Source organism: Tamandua tetradactyla, chromosome 19, assembly GCF_023851605.1.
Source record: "Tamandua tetradactyla isolate mTamTet1 chromosome 19, mTamTet1.pri, whole genome shotgun sequence".
NCBI lineage: Eukaryota > Metazoa > Chordata > Mammalia > Pilosa > Myrmecophagidae > Tamandua > Tamandua tetradactyla.
In genome coordinates, this window is record NC_135345.1 from 7,600,780 (window position 1) to 7,622,804 (window position 22,025).

At 40.5% G+C, this 22,025-nt stretch overlaps 1 protein-coding gene and 1 long non-coding RNA gene across 6 annotated transcripts in view; one reads left to right on the forward strand and one right to left on the reverse strand.

Moving 5' to 3' along the window:
* Positions 1–22,025, reverse strand: part of STK32B (serine/threonine kinase 32B) — a 474,254-nt gene that overhangs the window by 134,535 nt on the left and 317,694 nt on the right. For all 4 annotated transcript variants that reach the window (XM_077136366.1, XM_077136367.1, XM_077136368.1 and 1 more), the window contains one exon: positions 7,742–7,915. In XM_077136366.1, coding sequence (XP_076992481.1) covers positions 7,742–7,915 — 174 coding nt within the window. The remainder of the gene's footprint in view (positions 1–7,741; positions 7,916–22,025) is intronic.
* LOC143663013 (uncharacterized) lies at positions 6,269–20,959 on the forward strand. 2 transcript variants are annotated; one of them, XR_013165701.1, is made up of 3 exons: positions 6,360–6,545; positions 19,105–19,317; positions 19,426–20,959. It is a non-coding gene; the product is annotated as an uncharacterized LOC143663013 (long non-coding RNA). The 2 variants fall into 2 exon arrangements; XR_013165700.1 differs by lacking the exon at positions 19,426–20,959 and having other exon boundaries at positions 6,269–6,545; positions 19,105–19,378.

A 22,025-nucleotide genomic window follows, 5' to 3' on the forward strand; every position in this document is an offset into this window, starting at 1 on the left:
GTCTCTCTAGTGAAGGACTGAGTGAATGAACAATGGGCCTCAGTAAATACTCTCTACATCTTAGGACCCCTCATCTTAACTCATCTTAGCTAATAACATCTTCAAAGATTCTACTTCCAAAATAGAGTCCAAAATAGAATTTTTAAAAGTCTTCTTAAAATTTTGATTGGTTGTCGCTTTAAGCAAATACCATGAAGTGGTCCATCTTAAACAATGGAAACTTATTAGATCACAATTTTGAGGCCAGGAAAATATCCAAATCAAGGCGACGCTTTCTTCCCAAGGACACAGCATTCTGCTGGTCAGTCACCCTTGGTCCTTAGCTTTTCACTTGGCACCTGGTGGTGTGTCTTGGTTTCGTTGATCTTCAGCTTTTGGCTGCACCGGCTGTAGCTTTTTCTTTCTCACGTCTGAATTCATTCTGTTTCTCAAGGACTCCAGTAAGAGGATTAAGACCCATCCTGGTTGAGGTGGGACACATCTTAACTGAAGTAGCCTCATGGAAAGATTCTCCTTGCAATGGGTTCACATCCACAAGAACAGAGTTAAGAATAGATTTTTCTAGGGGCTATCAACACCTTCCAATCAGCACAGTTGTGTTTGTTAGTGTTAACTGTATCAAAGTTACAGGTACAAATGGTTCACAGAGTCAAGCTCTGATACAAAATAACAGCAATCCTGTCACTTTATCCCCCATTTATCCCTTTCCATTGATTAATCTCACTGAGGTTATAATTTTAGTATTTAACTCAGTTATTGATTAAACTGTGTCCCCAAAAAGATACTTTCAAAATCCCAATCCCTGCGTCTATGACTGTGATCCTATTTGGAAACAGAATCTTTGAAGATGTTATTAGTTAAGATGATGGGTCCTAATTCAACATGGCTGGTGCCCTTCCGAGAAGAGGACATTCAGCCACAGACAGACACAGAAGAGAGAAGACAGCTGTGAGACAAGAGGCAGAGACTGTGTTCAGCCACAAGTCAAGGGATACCAGGGACTGCCAGCAAGAGAGGGACAAAGCTCCATAGACTTCACAGGGAGCTCAGCCTTTCTGACACCTCAGTTTTGAACTTCAAGCCTCCAACTCTAAGACAACAAATTTCTGCCATTATAAGTCACACAGATTGTGGTGCTTTTGTTGCAGTATCTGTAAGAAACGAAGACAAACTCCGTACGTCTAGATGGAGTTTATGTGACTACTTACTGACTTCCAATTTCGGACTCTTTAAGTGTTCACTTCCTACTACTGTGGAAGATGAAGATTTAGTAGTCTTTCCTTCTCTCAGGACTCTTCCCATTCTTCATTTTCCTAGTGTAGTAGTATTGGATTTTCAGTTATATCCCTGTTCAGGGTTTAAGTGATTATGGTGATGTATGCTCTACAGAGATAATCCAAATAAGTAAGGTGTGATTACTTTTCTTCTCCTATATAACATTTTCATTCCCTAGAGTTAATAATGATCTTACTTTTTGCTGCTGCTGTTGCATTTTCTCTGAACTTTGCATCTATTCAACTTCAGACTCTTTTTTTTTATTTTCTTCATTTATTCAACTTTAAACAGTGAAATGTTCTAAGGAGCCAGGTAATATACACTGGGCACTTTTAAGCTGAAAAAAAAGAAGTCCACCTCTCCTAGGCTGAGTTGTTTTAGGCATGATCACAATAATGAGTTTGACTCTAAGCATGGCCAGAATCAAGCAGAACAGGAAAGTTTCAGAGAAAATAAAACAGGCTTTAAAAATTAAAATGAGACAATGTATAATTTTCAATTCCTGAAGAACAATGAATTGCCATAAACAGTGGACTGGCTATGAAAGCAGTAATAAAGTAACCCCGTTTCTTTGAAGGAAATTAGTTAAAGGTCTGCAGGATAAAATACAGTAAACCAGGCTCTTTTCTAGCTAAATGAATTGCCTCATGAGACAGCCAGATGCATCAGGGATCCTTCCAGAACACTCTTTCCAGACCTTTGATTCACTCCAATGAGAACTTGCCATGGTCTAAATGAGGCACAGCCCTTCTTCTTTATGGGAGCTCCAATGTTCTGTATTCCATTTCTCCCTCCTTCATGACTTATTCCTTAATTTTAGAGGCGCCTGTCTCAGCTTCTAATAGCTACTTGAGGAAAAGTATATGACATGTATCTTTATCATTACTATTATTAAAGAACTTGTGAGTTTACAAAACAATCTGCATAAATTACAGGAGTCCCGTACACGTTGTGTTGGTTTGGAACATTTGTTACTTAGATGATAGCATTTTTTAAAAAACGGTGTAGTTTTTTTTAAGTAGTTAATCATTGTTACAATTGATGAAAGATTATTAAAATAGTTCTATCATTCATTATTTACATTGTGTTTTCCCATGTACTATTCTATTAACACCACTTCGTCATACATTTATTATAACCTATGAAAGAATATTCCTGTATTTTTACTATTACAAGTACTTGTACTATTACCTGTAGCCTACCATCTACAGGAGGGTTTTCTGTGCTGTACTACCCTATGTTTTAGCTTTTAATTTTATTCTAGTAATATATACATCCTAAAGTTTCATCTTTTAACCATGTTCTGTTATACAGATCAGTGATTATTACACTCACAATAATGTGTAACTATCACTGCCATCCATTTCCAAACCTTTATCATTAGCCTAAATAGAAATTCTGTATAAGCTAAGCTTCAAATCCCCATTCTCCAAGCCTAATCTATAATCTATATTCTATATTCTAACTCTGTGAGTTTGCTTATTATAATTAGTTCATAACAGTGAGATCATCCAATATTTGTCCTTTTGTGCCTGGCTTATTTCACTCAACATGATGTTTTCAGGGTTCATCCATGTTGTTGCATGTATACGGACTTCATTCCTCCTTAGATTGAATTATATTCAGTATATTCATGTATATATGACATTGTGTTTGTTCGTTGGTTGATGGACACGGGTTGCTTTCATCTTTTGGCAATTGTGAATAATGCTACTACGAACATCAGTGTGCAAATATCTGTTTGAGTCCCTGCTTTCAGTTCTTCTGGGTATATACCTAGTGCAGGATTGCCAGTTCATATGGTAATTCTATACTTAGCTTCCTGAGGAACTGCCAGACTGTCTTCCACAGCGGCTGCACCATTCTACATTCTCACTGGCAATGAATGTATGTGCCTCTCCAATACTTGTAGTTTTCTTTCTTTTTTTAATATTGGCCATTCTAATAGGTGTGAAATGATATCTCATTGTTATTTTGAATTGTATTTTCCTAATAGCTAGTGATGCTGAACTTATTTTCATGTGCGTTCTAGCCATTTGTATTTCCTCTTTGGAGAAATGTCTATTCTTTTGCCCATTTCTAAATTGGATTGTTTGTCTTTTTCTTGCTGAGTTGCAGGATTTATTTATATAGTCTGAATATTAAACCCTTATTAGATTTATGGTTTCCAAATATTTTCTTTTATTGAGTAGAATGCATTTTCACTTTTGTGACAAAGTCCTTTGATGCAGAAAAGAATTTTTAATTTTGAGGACGTCTCATTTATCTATTTTTTTCTTTCATAACCTGTACTTTGGGTGCAAAGTCTAAGAAACCATGCCTACCAAAAGATCTTGAAGATGCATCCCTACATTTTCTTATAGGAGTTTTATAGTCCGAATTCTTATATTTAGGTCTTTGATCCATTAATTTTTGTATGTGGTGTGAGATAGGGGCTCTCTTTCATTCTTTTGCAAATGGATACCCGATTCTCCCAGCACCATTTGTTGAACAAACTATTCTCTCCTGGTTGAATGGACTTGGAAGCTTCATCAAATATTAATTGGCCATTGATGTGAGAGTCTATTTCTGAACTCTCAAGTTGATTCCATTGGTTAATATATCTATCTTTATGCCAATAAAGCTGTTTTGACTGTAGCTTTTTAATATGCTGTAAGGAAGATGTTTTTGGCTATTTGGGGACTCTTTGCCTTCCAAATAAATTTGATAATTCAGTTTTCCATTTCTGCAAAGTAGGCTGTTGGAATTTTGATTGGGGTTGTGTTGAATCTGTAAATCAATTTGGGTAGAATTGACAGCTTAGCGATATTTAGTATTCTAATCTATGAACACAGAATGCCCTTTCATTTATTTAGGTCTTCTTTGATTTCTTTTGTAGTTTTCTGTGTACAAGTCCGTTACATCCTTGTTAAATTTATTACTAGATATTTTTTCCTTTTACTTGCTATGGATTTTACCCTTGATTTTCTCCTCAGTGCTCATTACTAGTGTATAGAAACACTATCGATTTTTGCATGTTGTTCTTGCATACCACAACTTTACCTGAACTTGTTTAATAGCTCTAGTAGTTTAATTGTAATTTTCAGGACTTTCTATATATATATATATGATGTCATTTGCAAATAGTGAAAGTTTTAATCCTTCCTTTCCAACATGGATGTAGTTTTTCTTTCCTTGCTTAACTGCTCTGGCTAGAACTTTCAGTAAGAGTGTCAAATAATAGTAGAGACAGTGGATATCCTTGCCTCGTTCCAGATTTAGAGGGAAAGCTTTAAGTCTTTCACCACTGAGTAGGATGTTAGCTATAGGTTTTTCATATCTCTCCTTTACTATGTTGAAGATGTTTCCTTCTATTCCTATTTTTGGAAGTGTTTTACCAGAGGAAAGATGAGGTATTTTGTCAAATGCCTTTTTTTTTGTTTCAATCAGGATGATCACAGGGTTTTTCTCCTTCAATCTGTAGATGTGATGTAGTGTATTGCATTATTTCTTGCATTGACTTACTCTGGCATACCACTTGATCACAGTGTATGATTCTTTTAATGTGCTGTTGGATTCGATTTGCAAGTATTTTGTTGAGGAATTCTGCATCTATATTCATTAGAGAAATTGGTCTGTAGTCTTATTTTCTTGTAGTATCTTTTTCTTTCTTAGGTATTAGCATGATGTTGGCCTCATGGAAGGATTTGGGTAGTGTCCCCTCCTCTTCAATTTTTTTGGAAGTGTTGTGAACAGGATTGGTATTAATTCTTCCTGGAATGATTGGTAGCATTCACCTATGAAGTCATCTGGTCCTTCGCTTTTCTTTTTGGGAGACTTCTGATGACTAATTCAATCTCCTATAATTTGTTGTGGTTTTTATTTGCCCATGTGTTTCTATGAATTTTTGCATTTCATCCAAGTTGTCTAACTTGTAAACACAATTCTTCAAAGTATCTTCTTAGGACATTTTTTTTTTTATTTCTGTGGGGTCAGTAGTAATGTCCCCCCTTCATTTCTGTCAGATGCTTTTTTGAGACCTGGAAATTGTGAAAATTTATACTCTCATACTTAATTGATGAGCATGTCTCTACTGCCATCTAGTATTTGAGAACCCCTAAACTATTCTCATCCTTCACGCTATGTGGCCTGTTGTTCTTCTCCGGATGCTTGAAAGACCTGAAGTTTTACAACAGTATGTTCTGATAAGCATCTATTTTTAGCCACCACACGGTACACTTGGTTGGCCCTTTCAATCTGGAATCTCAAGTTATTTCTGGTTTTGGAGATCCTTAAATTATTTCATTGATGATCTTTCCCCCTACATTCATTTTTTTCTTTGACTCTATCTCTCTTTCTCCCTCTCCCCTCCCTCCCTCCACTCCCTTTCCCTGTCTACCTCTTTCAAGAACTCTCCGAATTGGACCTCTATTTTTTGCTTGTATTTTTCATCATTTTTCTTTACTTCATAGCAGATGTCCTCAGTTTTATCTTCCAACATATCTTTTGGGTTTTTCATCTCTGATTTCATATTTATAATTTATAAGAGCTCTGAGATTTGTTTTTTTTTTTTTTTTTTTTTTTTAGAGAGAGGGAGGAAGGGAAGGAAAGACAGAGAAGAAAGGAAGGATGGAAGGAAGGAAGGGAGGAAGAAAGGGAAACATTTTTAAACATTTTCTTGTTTTTTATTATATTTTGTTTGTTTGTTCGTTTCTTACATGGGCTGGGGCCGGGAATCGAACCGGGGTCCTCCGGCACGGCAGGCAAGCACTCTTGCCCGCTGAGCCACCGCGGCCCGCCCTGAGATTTGTTTTTTGAACTGGAAAATATGTTATTTCTTATTTTATACTTGCAAAGATCTTCTCTTCCCCCTCTGAGAATACCAATCATGATTATTTTGATGTTTTCATCTCTTTGAACAATCTCTGTTCCTTTCAAGTGTTTTTCCATTGACTGTTTGGCTCTTCATGTTATAAATTTTCCCTGGATGTCTAAAAATCCTTGGCTGTACCAACCTCATTGGGAGCTTGTAGCAAATGAGTGGGGCTTATTGTTGGTAAGTTGCCATGGAGAACTTTTGATGTCACAATCTCTTTTCTCCTGGCTCAGTCACACCCCCATTTAAATCATTCTAGTTTCCTGCCTGGAGGATGATGCTATGAAGGCCACCATTCCCTGAACCCAGTTGAGATTGAGGGAGATATCATTTCAGTATCTGGTTTTGCTTAGTTAATCCTGCTGTTTTCAATACAGGATCCCTACCCAAATATGCTTGATGCCCTCCAGTCCAGGTAATCTCTATTTTACCCTCTTTAAGGGACAAACTTTTGTTCTTCTGCTTGGGTGAGGAAGGGCAGCATCCAGCTAAGTAGAGTGGGTAAAGGAACCTGGGATTCTCAACACATCTTAAGAAGGTTTCAACCAATTCTTCTTTCCACAGCACTACCATAGATACTAAAAGCCACTAATCCCTGAGACTTTTGGGATTTTTTAATGTCTATTGTTCATGAATCTTCCCATTAACAATCTGATATTCAGTTTCTGATATCCTAAGTCATTTACCACTCTTCTTTTGAGTTCCCCAGATATTTTTCTGCAATCTCTTCTTCAATTATCTTCATTTATGTGAATTTCTCATTGCTTTGCTATCATTTTGGTGGGCTTTTAGAAGGGAACAAATATAGATGTGTGTATTTGTTAAACTACCACCTTACCTAGAAGTTAAAGTCCTATATTTTCCAAGTCTTCAAAAATCATGTAAGAAGTTAGGAGTAAGCTCAGCACAGGGCAAGACGAAGAGTGAATAAATTTGGAGCCACTAACACCTGTCCCTCTCCTCTGAGATCAGTGAGAAGACTTTGTTAATGACACTATCACCTTCTGAAGCATCTTGCTGAATCCATCTGCAAACAAATCCATTGTGCTCACCTGTGCCAGACACAGCACTGCTGGGCACAGACATGGGAGATGTAATCTTCCTGGGGACACAGCAGAAATTCAGAGTTTATATCCAAAGTTCAGAACCAACTGAGATGTCTTAAGAGGAAGAAATCCTCCAAAATGCACAGAATTGGCTTCAAAGTATGGAAAGGAAGGGCGTAGAATCCCTGACACCCCCAGCTCATTCGTGGCATGATGCCACTGTGACTTCTGTAACATGAAATGGGGGGAAGGATATGTTCCAGCCTCCCCCAAGACACACTGGAATGGAGAAGAAAGGCCCACCACCAGCCATGTTTCTAGCAGTGGTACACCAAGCGGGTCAGGTGGTGAGAGTAAGCTGCCTCAGACACAGGCAGTAAGGGATCTCTGTAGAGGATGCAGAAGCACTAATAAAAGTTGTTCTGTTTTATAATATCTCCATTCATTACCACTCCTTAGCAACCTCAGAGATAAAATACTTCTCCACACTGCAGCAGATTGCTCCTATCACACTCTGCCCCCAGGACACCAACATCCAGAGGCATCCCTCCCATAGCCTGATTACCTGTGGATGATGTGGTACCTCTGCAGATACTCCAGGGCCAGGGCCAGCTCACAGATGTAGAGTTTCACAGTTCCCTCCGTGAAATGCACATTCTGCTGCAGGTGGTAGCGAAGGTCTCCTCCCAGAAGCAGGTCCACCACCATGAACATGTCTTCCTCATCCTGGAAGGAGTACCTAGGAGCACCGAGGGACAAGAGGGTTAGGGATGAAGGCGGCTCTGACATTCTCAAAACCACTGCCCCTACTTTAAAGAAGAGCAAACTGAGGTTCAGAAAGAGGTATTGTTGTTGGCTAAGTCATGGTGAGCTACTGGCAAGCAGTGGTCTGCCTGCTGGCTCAGGCAGTGGTGAGATGGATCAGGTAGACTGTTGGGTGGTCCAGGACCATTTGAGGGTACAAGCTGAATTTTGTATCTGCTTCAGTATAAATCTAATCTTAGTCTGGCACCTGATCTATGCTCCAAAGGATGCATTTCAGGAACAGCTGAATGTGAATAAAGAGGTTGCAAAGTAAGGCCTGCCCAGGAACTTCTCCCAAGGTAGGGTTACAAGTAGGAAGCACTGATTTTTTCCCAGATACAGTTGTTCCTGGAAGGTCCATCTGGTAAATGTAGCCAGGACCCATGCAGGAACCAGACAGAAAATCAAACGATGAAACTCTTGACAAACTGGAGCCTGCAAAACATGTTCATCGACAGCCTTGAGATCTGACATGGGGAACTTCAGTCTTGTTTTTCAAAATTGCCATTGCTACTGGTGTACTTTTTCTCTTACATGTGAATTTTAGAATAAATGTGTCTAGTTCCTTTAAAAATCATACTTTGATTTTTATTGGACTTATATTTAGTTTATACATTAACTTAAGATAATTAACATTTTTATAATTTTGAATCTTTAATAATTCATGAACTTGGAATATTTCTCCATTTATTCTGGTCTTCTTTTACATTTGTCAATAAAGTTCTACATTTTTCTACATAAAGTTCCAGCATATATATTTTTTTAACACAAGATGTTTTTATAGCTTTAATTGTAACTGCAGATATAATCTTTTATTTAAAAAAAAGGTTTGCTAACTGGTCTTTGCTGGGATAAAAAAATACTCTGAAATTTGCATGTTTATCTTGTAGATGAAAACTTGACTGATCTCTTAGTTTTCAGTTTCTGTTTGTTTTTGCAAGGCAACAAAAGCATTTATCTGAGGTCTTAGAATTGCAATTTGGGGAGCACAGATACAGGTACCAATCCAAATTGTGTCACATTTTGGGGCTTCCAAGCAAGGGTTTTTAAAGAAAAAGAAGAAATTACATAAGTTGTTTGTAAAGAACAATGATTGGTGGATATTTGGGTCTTTCCAAATGTCTTTCAAATTAGACAGTTTATTGACTTCTTGAACTTGCAGTTGGTTCATGGCATCCAGACGGTGCTTTTGGCTTTGCCTGCCTGGGCACTTTGTGATATCTGACTGAGACGTGCATTAGAGCAACTTTCTCCATGGCTTCCCAACTCCATTTCAAATCTCTTAGCCATAGTAACTCCACTTCGTTTGATCTCTTTTCTCACCATTGACCTTGTTCCTTGGGGGAGTCATCTGGTCTCTGCACACACTCCCGAAAAAGCCCATACAATCCAGGGGGCTGCTCCTTTCTAGAAAAACAACACAAGGAGATTGTACTTGGAATGAGCCCCTATTCCTCTCACCCCTCACAGTGATTCCAAGCAGCTCTTCTTCTGGCCCATCCTTGTGCCTGGAGCCTCTAGGAAGCAGCAGCACCTGCACAGCAATGGAGCCTGAGAGCCTGGACTGTCGGATTTCCTCTCTTCCAATTGGTGCTGTAATCATGGGCAGGCCATTGTCTCTGATCTCTGTGAAGTGAGAGGCATGTCCTGATTCTAAGAGGACATTGAGTGGACTCAATATGGAGCGAGATGTGGGCAGAAGCTGGAAGGGGCAGGCTTGTAGCAGAAAGGAAGGTTTGGAGGCTGGGAGCATGGTGGGGGCATGCCCCATTGTGACATGCCCAGAGTCCCAGATATGAATTGGCCGGTCAGACAGGGGAATAAGATAATATTCTGGGTTCCCAGGATCTGATATGGAAGAGGAGTCTTGGCTCCATGAGGAGGCTTCCCTGCCTTCTACTGGTTCATGCTCACTTTAATGTTGTCTCTGGTGATGTAGCCATTTCATCTGGGCTCAGTCTCCTTGTCTCAGGCTCAGACTCAGGTCTTAGATTTCCCATGTACACTGGCCTTGTCAATCCATCCACTGCATTTGATACTCTTCTAACTCATCTGCTGCTCTTGTACTCATGTCTAGGTCCACCTATGGCCTCTTGCCCATTTGTGATGCATAGGTAACATGCCAAGACCAACCAACATGCATAGAGAAAATGTCCCAAGTGTCTACTTTCGGCTTCTGGAAAAAATGTCCTAAGACCTTTACTGCAGATCTTTATTTCTTTATGCTACTTTGAATCAGTCTGGTGTCCTTTCATTTCAGTCCGAAGAACTCCCTTTAGCATTGCTTGTAGGGCAAGTCTAGTGATGCTGAAATCCCTTAGCTTTTGCTTATCTGAGAATGTATTAATCTCTTCCTCATTTATGAAAGAGTCTTACTGGATATAAAATTCTTGGTTGGCAATTTTGTTTTTTTTTTTTCCAGCACTTTAAGTATTTCAACCCACTGCCTCCTTGCCTCCATGGTTTCTGATGAGATCAGTGCTCAGTCTAATTGGGACTCCCTTGAATGTTATAGGCTGTCTTTCTTTTACAGCTTTCAGAACTTTGCATTTGATAGTGTGATCAATATATGACAGGGTGTATTTTTCTTCCTGTTTATCCTTTAGGTGTTCTCTGAGCTTTGTGGATGTGCATATTCACATCTTTCCCAAGTTTGTGAAGTTCTCTGTCATTATTTCTTTGACTAATACTTCTAACCCTTTCTCTCTTTCTGTTTCTGAGATACCATAATGTGAACGGTGGTATGGCACAACTCAGTGGTGTGCCATGGCTGTCTTGTACTATTTTCACTTTTAATATTTCTTTTCTCTTTCTGTGCCTCAGTCTGTCTCATTTCAAGGGTCTTGCCTTCAATTTCATTGATTCTTATGTCAGCTCCAAGCTCTTCTTGAAACCCGTCTGGGCATTTCTCATGTGAGTTATTATGGTCTTCAGCTCTAAAAGTTTTGTTTGGCTCCTTTTTAAAATTTCTATCTCTTTACTTAGACGCTCATATTATTCATTCAGTATTCTCCTGATATCCTTTAGTTCTTTCTCTGTACCTTCCTTTATCTGCTTGAGCACTTTTAAGATCATTTTTAAAAAAGTTTTTTAAAGCATGTGCACATTTTTGTCTTATCTGTTGGTATTTCCTGTGTTTTTATTTTCTTCCTGTGGATGGGCCATCCTTTTCAGTTTCTTTGTTCATCTTTACTCTTTTCCTGCACACACTATACATTTTAATATTTTAAATGATCACTCTGGGATTTACTCCCTGAGATATCTGTTTCTTGGTTTTGTAATTATCTGCTGACAAGACAGAGATTTTTTTGTGCTTCAGTCCTCCTGTTAGGAAGGTCTGCCCAAGACAAATGCAGTGTGCAAGGTTTTCCCTGTCTTTCTGGGCCCTGTCTTGTTCTGCACTTTTTCTTGTTAGTTGTTTTGGAGCCCCCCAGGAGACAGACCTCCTTCGCCTGGGTGATTGAAGCCAGCAGCCCTTTGTTCCAGACTGTCCATCTCAATAGCTTTTTACACTCCTTTCATCATCTCAAGCTGCTTTTGCGTGGAGGGCAAATCCTGGAAGGAGGGCACAATTAAGAGGATTCTTCCAAGTCAGTCTTTCCCAGTCGATATAGGCCCCATGAAGGGAGTGCAGACTGGCTCTAAAGTGCCCTGAGGAGGCCATCAGGAAGGGTGCCAAAGCTTCTCCCACCAGTTCCAAAGCAGAGCTTTTCTGGCCTACCCAGAAAATGCAGCCCTTCAATTAACTGTCTCCTGCAGCCCTAGGGAAGCACTGTATCTTTAAATCTCCACTGCCTCTCCCCTGTCTGGGAAGGACTAAAACAGTGGCTACCAAGTCAGTTTATCTGGGTCAGGCTGAAACAGTAACTGCCCTCAAAGATGGGCCCTAGGGATCTGAATTTGCTAATCAAAAGCCATGATCAGTGATTGGCCATACCTGCTTCCATTCTGGTCTTGGAGATTTAAAGATCAGTGCTTCCTTAGGGCTGCAGGGGACAGGGACTGACCCTGCAGCAGCTGCCATGAGAATGGGGCTTGGGTGATGGTAGCTGCCATGTAGGGAGTGCAACTTACTGTTCCTTACCATAATTTATCAGCCTCTTCCTTCCGTTCTTCCCTGGATGCTGTATAGTGTTCTTCTGGCATCCAGAGTTTCAAAATAGTTGTTTCAGACAATTCCTACCTACTTATTACTTGTTTTGGAGGAAGAACTTGGTCCTGGCACTCCATACTCTCCCATCTTCTACAGAAGTTTCCCTTAATTATCAGTCTTAATACTTTTGCACTAATGCTCTGGGTTTGTCTATTATATGAAGAAGATTAGATCTTCCACAAAATAACTGTCCTGATTATACTCTTCCAGTCTTCTTGTCTGTAATTTCTTTTTCGTATTTTATTTTACTATACAGGACCTCCAGTGAAATGCTGATTATAAGAATGATGATAGGCATTCTTATCTTATTCTGGACTCTAATAAAGTGTTTCACCATTAAGTAAATTGTTTGCAATGGGTATTTTATGAGTATAATCAATGGATATCATTTATCTGGCATTTTTGTCTGCCAAAACTGCCAGAATGCAACACACCAAAGATGGATCAGCTTTTTCTTTTTCTTTTTTTTTTTTTTTAACATGGGCAGGCACCGGGAATTCAAACTCAGGTCCTCTGGCATGGTAGGCAAGCGTTCTTGCCGCTGAGCCACTGTGGCCTGCCCAGCTTTTAATATAAGGGGATTTATTTAGTTAAAAATCTATAGTTTTTCAGAGGAAAAGTAGCTACCTTTCATCTGAGTTTCTCTGTCACATGGGAAGGCAAATGGCAATGTCTGCTGGACTTTCCTGGTTTCTGGGTTCCAACGGCCCTCTCCAGGGTGATTACTTTCTGCATCTCCAAATGTTTGGGCTGAGCTGTGAGTGCTGAGATGAGGTATGCTGAAGTGCTTGGGCTGTGTTGCCTTGAGCTCTTTTCTGCCTTCTTTTTTTAAGCCTCCAGCCAATTAAGTTAAACATCACTCATTGCAGAAGGCAATCCCCTTAGCTGACTACAGATGTAATCAGCCACAGATAAGTTTCACATGCTAATGATTCAAGTCCACAGCAGCAGAACTATGCGCCATCACCTGGCCAAGTTGACACCCAAATCTAACTACCACATGTGGTTAGGAAAGTTATGTTATCTTTCTAGAGTGAGTGGGTGCACTCATGAGTGGGTGCAGAAACTTTTTTTAAAATTTTAAATTGTCTTTGCATTTTTAGGCTAAATTCTACCTGACTGAGAGACAGCTAAACAAACACACATACATATATTTTCACTGCATTCAGATTTTCATATCTAATGTTCCAAGTGACATTAACCCATAGCCCATATTTTCCTATCTGCCATTGTCCTGATTAAGTTTTTGTGTCCCAGTAACACTGGCCTTGTAAGATGAATTGGTCAGTTGGGAAGAGTTTACCAGAGGCCAGTTTGCTTCCTGAAAGTCTGTTTCCTCAATACTCTCCATTCCATTATTCTGGTTAATTGGGGATCTCTTTCCTTACTTCTGGGTCCCTATTAGTGTTTTCAGATGATTCACGCTTATTCCCTCTCAGCAAAGAGAAAGGCAAATAAATGATTGGCTGATGAGTACGTATGTATGCTTCCTCGGCTGCTGGCATAGGAATGGCCATGGAGTCCAAGAGGGACCACACAGAGTGCTACCTGGGATTGGCATGTGAACTCAAAAAGAAAAGCCCTTTCCTCTACATCTCCAAGGCCAGAAGGGGTGACTAAGAGGCCGTCAGTCATCCTATTGCCCCAAATATGGATGAAATCTAGCTGTAGTGTGAAGCCAGGAGAGTCAAGCAGAGCTTAGACTTATATACAGAGAGGCAAGGTTGGAGGTGCTGGCTACAGCCTTTCCAGTAGAAAGAGTCATCCCTGAATGTAACATATGCACAGGAAATAACTGTTTCTTCTTTCTTTCTCTTTTTACTTTAACTGCTTTACACTGACTTTCCTGAAATGGAAATAGTCATCAGATACATTTTTTCATGTAATTGCTATTGGATAAGAAACTTCCATGCCTCAAAAGAGACTGCAGGATATAATATGCCTCCTACAACAGCTCAATTTGTATTCTAATAGTTGATAGACTATTGAAACATTGCATTAATAACCAGTGGGTTCTGCATTCTCAATTCAAAGCTAAATTGTCAAAGGGTATCTCATTCAATATTCCATCAGAACTCTTTGGAGGAACAACATGAATTTTCAGGGGAACACTTGCAGACTGGAATGAATTCTAAACAGGAAAATCAAAATGCAAAGTAAACAATAATTCAAGGAAAAATTCAGGTTGTGGCTTTTTCTTGCTACAGAAATACATATTTTTTCCTTTTTTCTTCTTAGGTGCACGATCCAGGAATCAAACCTGGGTCTCCTGCATGGAAGGCAGCATTCTACCATTGAACCACCCACGCACATTATAGAACCACATTTTGCCCTGGGCCATAGACCCTGCATTCCCAAGAAGACTCATGTTATTATTGGAGAACAGAGAATGATCTTTCATTTATTTCGCTGTAGTTTTGTGCTGTTTCAAGGCTTTGTCTCTTTTGCTTCTTCTTGTACTAGAATTAATTATGTTCTCATAATAGTACTGTACATTTTCATGGAAACGATAGAGATCGCAAATGGGAAACTTAATCTCCATTGCAACAATTTGTCCTATGGAGGAATCTGGATAAACAGGCATGCTTGCAAGTTCAAAGAAGGTTGCAATCTGAGAAGGGATAAATCCTAGTTTGGACATTGGAAGAGATCAGAATGAAGAACCAAAGGTCCTTTTTTCAGGGTGTGGGAGGTATTAATTTCCTACCTTGTTTCAAAAAGTATTAAAAGTGACTGATGAAATTAATTTAATACAATAAAATTAAAAGCAAATAGGCCAATGATCAGGTCAAAGAATAAAAAAAGACTTAAATAAAATGGAAGCAGGGAAAAATACCCCAATTCATGCCAAAATCCTGAATGCTTGCCTGAAGTGGGCCATAAGTTTTTCTCTAATCTTCCCAGCAATCAGAGCAAAGAGAGAAGCATGATCAACTTTATGATTCAGTGTCAATGAGAAAAAAATAAATCAGGTGTTAAGGAAAAGTATGATTATTCCTAATACTAAAACCAGAGAGGGATTTCTCCCATTGGATGCTTTAGACGATGACATTATTTAATGTGGTGAACAGTGTGTTAACAGTAAGATAACAATAAGCAGAATAGCAATTTCAGTAAGCATTTTTGTAAGATATTCCTCAAGTACGAAGAAGGCATTCTGAGAAAATCCACTTCCCTGAAAATAACACTAAATGGAGCAAAGGGAATGTGGTCTGGGTGTCATGCTCACAGATGAGCTTTCATAATCCGAGGAGAAGTTCAAAGAAAAGCACCAACTGAATGTTCTTCGGGGACTACTTCCCAAATTCAAGCTCATGTGCACACCACCTTGCCCCTGGCCCTGTGCTAGAAGCTGAAGATTTCCTAGAAGTCAGCACTTGATATTTCACATGAGCTTGGGGTTACCCTAAGGGGAACTAGATGCTAGTACCGATGGCCACACCAAGTCCTGGGATGCACCCACACTTTCTCACCTTTCCACGCTCACCTATGGTGGCTCTTTTCTCTCAAGTGCCACCCCCTCCTCAGACCCATCATTTGCTTTGCGGTTTAAACTGAGGCTTCTCAACCTTGGTCTTAACTTTGTCTCCCAGGGGCGTTTGAAAATGCCTAGAGGCATGTTTGATTGTTACAGCATCTAGTTGATGGAGACCAGTGATGTGCTTAAATATCTCACACTGCACAAAATTGCCCAAGACAAAGAGTTATCTGACCCAAAAGGTCATTAGTGAAACTGGTTTGGACTGATGCTGTCTTCTCTTGGAAACTTTCCTTAATCCCTGAAAACTGAGTTGGGCAACCCCTTTTTGTTACCTTGTGCCCTAAAATATAGTGAACACCAACAGGGTGCTTCCCATGTGCCAGACACTGTCCTCCGTACTTTATTTATATTAACTCATTGAATTCTCACAACAGCCTTCTGAGGTATGCACTCTTATGGCTCACCTTTCATGGACCAGGACACAAAGGCTTGAAGAGATAACACATTCAAGACCTTTTTTTTTTTGCATGGGCAGGCACTGGGAAATTAACACAGGTCTCTGGCATGGCAGGTGAGAACTCTGCCTACTGAGCCACCGTGGCCTGCCCCACATTCAAGATTTTATAGCAGATCTGGGAGTTGAACCACATGAGTCCATGTCCAGAATCTAGCATCTGTGATTGAATGAAGTAGCACTTCATTCATGATATTGTAACCAAGTCTGTCCTCCCCATCAGCCAAGGAACTCTCTGAGCACAGAGACCTGGCCTGGTCAGCATCACACCCTTGCACTTAGCACATTGCTGGGGCATCATCTGCACTCAAGAATGAATGGGTCATCAAACACCCAAAGAACCCATACTCCATGTAGTACATTGTTCTATCAATAATGCCCACTCCAGAATATCTGTGGGGGACCAGAACAGAGAGAAATAAGGTTGGAGGGAAGGCAAGCTGTGCTGGTTTGAAATGGCGTATGTACCCTAGAAAAGCCACGTTTTAATCCTAATCCTGTTTTGTAAAGGCAGCCATTTCTTCTAATCCCTATTCAATGTTGTATGCTTGAAACTGTAATTAGATCATCTCCCTGGAGATGCGATTTAATCAAGAGTGGTTGTTAAGCTGGATTAGGTAGAGGCATGTCTCTACCCATTTGCGTGGGTCTTGATTAGTTTCTGAAGTCCTATAAAAGATGAAACATTTTGGAGAATGAGAGATTCAGAAAGAGCAGAGCAGAATGACATAGCCATGAGAAGCAGAGTCCACCAGCCAGTGACCTTTTGAGATGACGAAGGAAAATATCTTCCAGGGAGCTTCATGAAACAGGAAGCCAGGAGAAGAAGCTAGCAGATGATGCTATGTTCGCCATGTGCCCTTCCAGATGAGAGAGGAACCCTAGCCATGTTCACCATGTGCCTTTCCAGATGAGAGAGAAATTCTAACTGTGTTCACCATGTGCCTTCTCACTTGAGAGAGAAACCCTGAACTTCATCGGCCTTCTTGAACCAAGGTATCTTTCCCTGGATGCCTTAGATTTGACATTTCTATAGACTTGTTTTAATTGGGACATTTTCTCAGCCTTGGAACCATAAACTAGCAACTTATTAAATTACCCTTTTTAAAAGCCATTCCGTTTCTGGTATATTGCATTCTGGCAGCTAGCAAACTTGAACAAAAGCTCTGTTTGAGTCTCTGGGCTCTACACTCTATTTACGTTATTGTTTGAAGGGAAACTCCTTTTCCTCTGGCTTCCTGTCATTACAGAGCTCAGGAACTTCCATTAAGCATGACCATCCCAGCCTCACTCCACAGCCCCTTATGCATGCCCAGGGATCTGGAGAGGTACCTGACATTAAGTTTGGAAGGAGGATGGGTATGCTCTGCTCAGCCTCTTCTGGTTGCTCCCATGCTTTGGGATCTGCCCATAGAGGGCTTGCACTCACTCTGTGCCAAAGCCAGGCTGGTAGAGTGGGTCATGGGAAAGGGCTTGCAGGTGTCCATCATTTCTGGTGCCTTATGGATGATTGCATTACATAGCTGAAGCGTTGGCAAGTCCTTTTGGGTTGCAGCTCTAAAGCCGAGTGCTCCAATCAACTGCATCAGTAACAAAACTGATATTTTCACCCCCATCTATCAGACTCCCAGGTCTGTCTCTCAATTAGTTCCAAACTCTGGTCAAGAAGAAGCCTTCTTTCATGGACACCCTATTTGTTCCTCAGCAGTTATCCCATTTAACCACAAGAGTTGGTCATTGTCATCCTATTTTTCCAATGGAAGAATTCGAGGTACAAAGGTGTTAAGTGACTTGTCCGAGGTTTGTTGATCAACCATGTCATGTCCTGTTCTAGTTTGCTAGCTGCCAGAATGCAGTATTCCAGAAATGGAATGGCTTTAAAAAGGGTAATTTAATAAGTTGTTAGTTTATGGTTCCAAGGCTGAAGAAATGTCCCAATTAAAGCAAGTCTATAGAAACGTATAATCTAAGTTATCCAGGGGAAGATACCTTGATTCAAGAAGGCTGATAAGGTCCAGGGTTTCTCTCTCAAGTGGAAAGGCACATGGCGAACATGGTCAGAGTTTCTCTCTCATCTGGAAAGGCATATGGAGAACATGGTCAGGCTTTCTCTCTTGGGTGGAAGGGCACATGGCAAACGGCATCATCTTCTAGCTCCTCTCCAGCTTCCCGGGAGGCATTTTCCCTCTTCATCTGCAAAAGTTGCTGGCTGGTGGACTCTCTGCTTCATGGTGCTGTGGTGTTCTCTGCTCTTTCAGATGCTCAAGCTTTCTCAAAAATGTTTCTTCTTTTATAGGATTCCAACAAAGTAATAAAGACCCACCTAGAATAGGTGGAAATATGTCTCCACCTAATCCAGTTTAACAATCACTCTTGACTGAGTCACAGCTCCAGGGAGATAAAAGTTTCAAACATACAGTTCTGAATAAGGATTAGAAGAAAGCTGCCTTTACAAAATGGGATTAGGATCAAAACATGGCTTTTCTAGGGTACATTTATCCTTTGAAACTGACACATGTCCTATATGACCAGCCTTGAGAAGCTTTCAAACCAAAGGCCAAACCAAGTACCTTGTGTGAAAATATGCATGAACCAGTACGAGAGAGGTAGTTGATGCAGAGGGAAAGAAACTGGAGTTGGGACACCTGGGCCCAGCTGACCCTCTTACTCAGGGGGAACCAAATCTCTTTTCCTCATCTCACACAGTACCTGGCACATAGTAAGTAGGTTCCCAACAAAGAGCAGTTAGTATTGATAATGGTAGGGAGGGGTGGAAAGGAAAAGGCAGCTTCTGCAGGAAATCCCAAACCCTTCTTAACCTTCCAGCAGTGTGATGCTACTTAAACCATTTGAAACAAATGCACGTCTCTGTTTGTTTTTCTGAGGTGCCTGTGATGACTCCCTGGAATGGTCAGTCTGGAAATCTGGGCCACGTGTCTCTGACACTCATCTCCTGTGTCCTCATTACTCCCGCAGGGGCAAAGAGGGAAGCCGAGTGTCTGTTCAGACCACTTTGTCTTCAATCAGATCTTCGAGGGAGAGCAGCCAGAGAGAAGGGCTCACCCGCCATGCTCACATTCAGAGATTCTGAGATTTAACATCCAGCAACCGAGTAGCCAAAACTACTCTCGTCGGCTACAGAAATCCAACAGTGGGGTGCTGGACCTTGGGTCAGGTCATACAGTTCGAGTAAGAAAGGAGCTTATCAAATCTGAGTGATGTTTGGTACATATAAGTCTTTAACAAAGTTCATAGTTCTGAACTGTTTTTTTCTTTTTTAATTTTGGTTGGTCACAGAACCCTCAAGCTCCTCAAACATGATGGCTCTCACTGTTCTTCATCACAGATTGATTCTCACCTCCTATCTCCTGCCCAGAAAACCAAATGGAGCTGGTTATAAAAGTAACCATAGCTTCCTTCTCACTCCCCCAGGCAACACAGCAGAGACTCTCAAAGGCTGTCCAGCTCTTCCAGGCCAGGGAAAGTCGGGCAGGAAAAACCATGGAACAATCTATTAACAAAACCTCTGTGCAGTGGAGTTTTGCAAACTGTAAACTGCTACCTACTTGTACAAATACAGAGCATTGTTCTTAGGGCTTAATGATTTTATTAATTTATATCCTACATGCCTTTAAAGAATTTGCAGCAGAATAACGAAAGACAGGTAAGGCTGCTGGAAGAGACAGAGAGGAAAAACAAGGAGCAAAGGAGAACAAATGTACTGTTCCCCAGTGCAAAAAGATGATGAGCAGGTAACTTTAGCCTGATTTCCTTAGCAGTTGGAAGCCAACTTGGGTAAGCAGTTGGAAGCTTCTATTGTTGGAAGCAAGTAAAAGGTACAGAAATATGGACAGTCCAGCTCTCAAGGTCTGATTACATAAGATGGAGCCAAAATTGTACCCTTGGGCTAATCCCAAAAGAAATTTATAAGGTGTTATTTTTATTATTATTTTTGCATGGGCAGGCACCTTAAGGTGTATTTTTAAAAAGATAAAAGACTGGGAAAGGAACAATAAGACTCACCTGTTGAGTGCTTCCCATGTAGCCGGCACAGTCCTAAGTGCCTCTTAAAATCATTAAATACTGATATTCAATGGCTCTGTGCAAGGCACTTCAGACTGCAGATCTCATTTATTCCTCAACACTTTGATGTATTATTATCCCTTTTACAGATGACAGAGTTGAGGTTCAGAGCAGCTGAGTAACATGCCCAGTGTCCTATCCAGCTTTTCTCAAATCCTCTCTGCTATGAAATCCTCCCAGCAACAGCATTTTCAGAGCCATTTTCCACCCTCCCTGGATCCCTCCTCTTCAACTGCAACAGTCCATGTCCTTCCAAGTTTATAGAGGTGACGTTTCCCATTTGCTTTTTACTCATACACCGAGGATAGGCATCTTCTGACTAATATCACAAATCTGTTCTTAAAAAGCAGTTGCCATGAATGAACATAGCAGTTAGGAACATATTTCCCATTATTTTAAATGGTAAAAATTGTAACCATTATTCATCAAACCCAACTTCTCAATCAAATTCCTCAAACACAACAAAAAAATAGGTCAGAAACCTACATGTTAATATGTTAAATCTTTAAAACATTCCTTTCTGATGGCTTGATCTGGTTTTTAACAATGTCTTTTGTTTTGTTTTGTGTCTTTTGCAGTAACACGGTTTTGTTTACCCTTAGCGGTGTCTGAGACCCACATCCATTTTGGCAATACTTAGTGTGATTTTCAAAATGCCAAAAGCTTATTCAACATTTAATCATATTTGGAATGTAACTTGAGACTTGCCCTTATATTACACTGTTAAAAATGTTGCATTGGAATTTTACAGTTGTAAATATCGATTTTTTGCCACAAATAAACATTAGCTAAAAAAGTACTGTTCAATATACATTGAGTCGAGCTATGTGAAATTGCCAATATTCAACCAATTTGAGTCAACTGCAAAATCTGCAATTTCATATGCTACAACCTAATACATTCCATGAAACCTTGGTAATAAAATTCAGGACACACAGGGGAATGTGAATTGGGAAGATAATCTGTGGGGGTTGGAGGGGAGGTGGGGGAGCCCCTATATGTGAATTGTGCATCTATCACATGCCAGGCCCTGTGATGGGATGCATCGATCAAACAGATGTGACCCCTCTACTCAAGGAGCTCACAGTACATAGGAGAGGCAGCTACCAAACCTTGAAGGGGAAAGGTGATCTGAGGAAGGTAGGACTAGCTAGGTGGAGTGGAACGTTGAGTCATTTCACTCAAGTCCATTCCACCCTTCTGCTGGCTTGCTTTCCTGTAACTGCAAAGGCTAGGAAGCTGAGAAATATCTTTCTCAGACTCCCTTGCAGCTAGAATTTCTAAAATGATTTAGACCAGTGAGATGCACACATGCGATAGGAACTCTGTTAAGTGGGTGGTCTCAGTCTGGGGGGCAGCTTCCAATGGTGGTGGGTGGAGACCCTTCCTCTGAGGCCAGTTCTCCCTGTGGCTTTGGCAATAGTTCCTGGAGGTTCAGCCCAGGGTATGTTCTTCAGCCCTCCAAAGATTCTGTAAGACATATGTACCGTGTAATAATTCCCTAACGTTGATGCTGCTCCCTGAAGATAAACCATGGCTTATACACTAAGAAAGGGGCAAGAGAAGGAGAATGTTCCAGAAATAAAGCACGGCATGTAAAAAGGCTCACGGAAGGGAGTGCATGGGTTCAAGCTCAGATCAGGACAAAGGCTCTAGAGGCAAACACCTAGGTTTCCATGGTCTTGGAGAATTACCTAGCTTCTGTGATTCAGTTCCTCCTTGGTGAAATGGGCATTATACTGGTATCTCCTAAGAAGGTTTTTATAAGGCTTTAGGGAGTTATTATGTATAAAGGGCTCAGAGAAGTCCCTGGC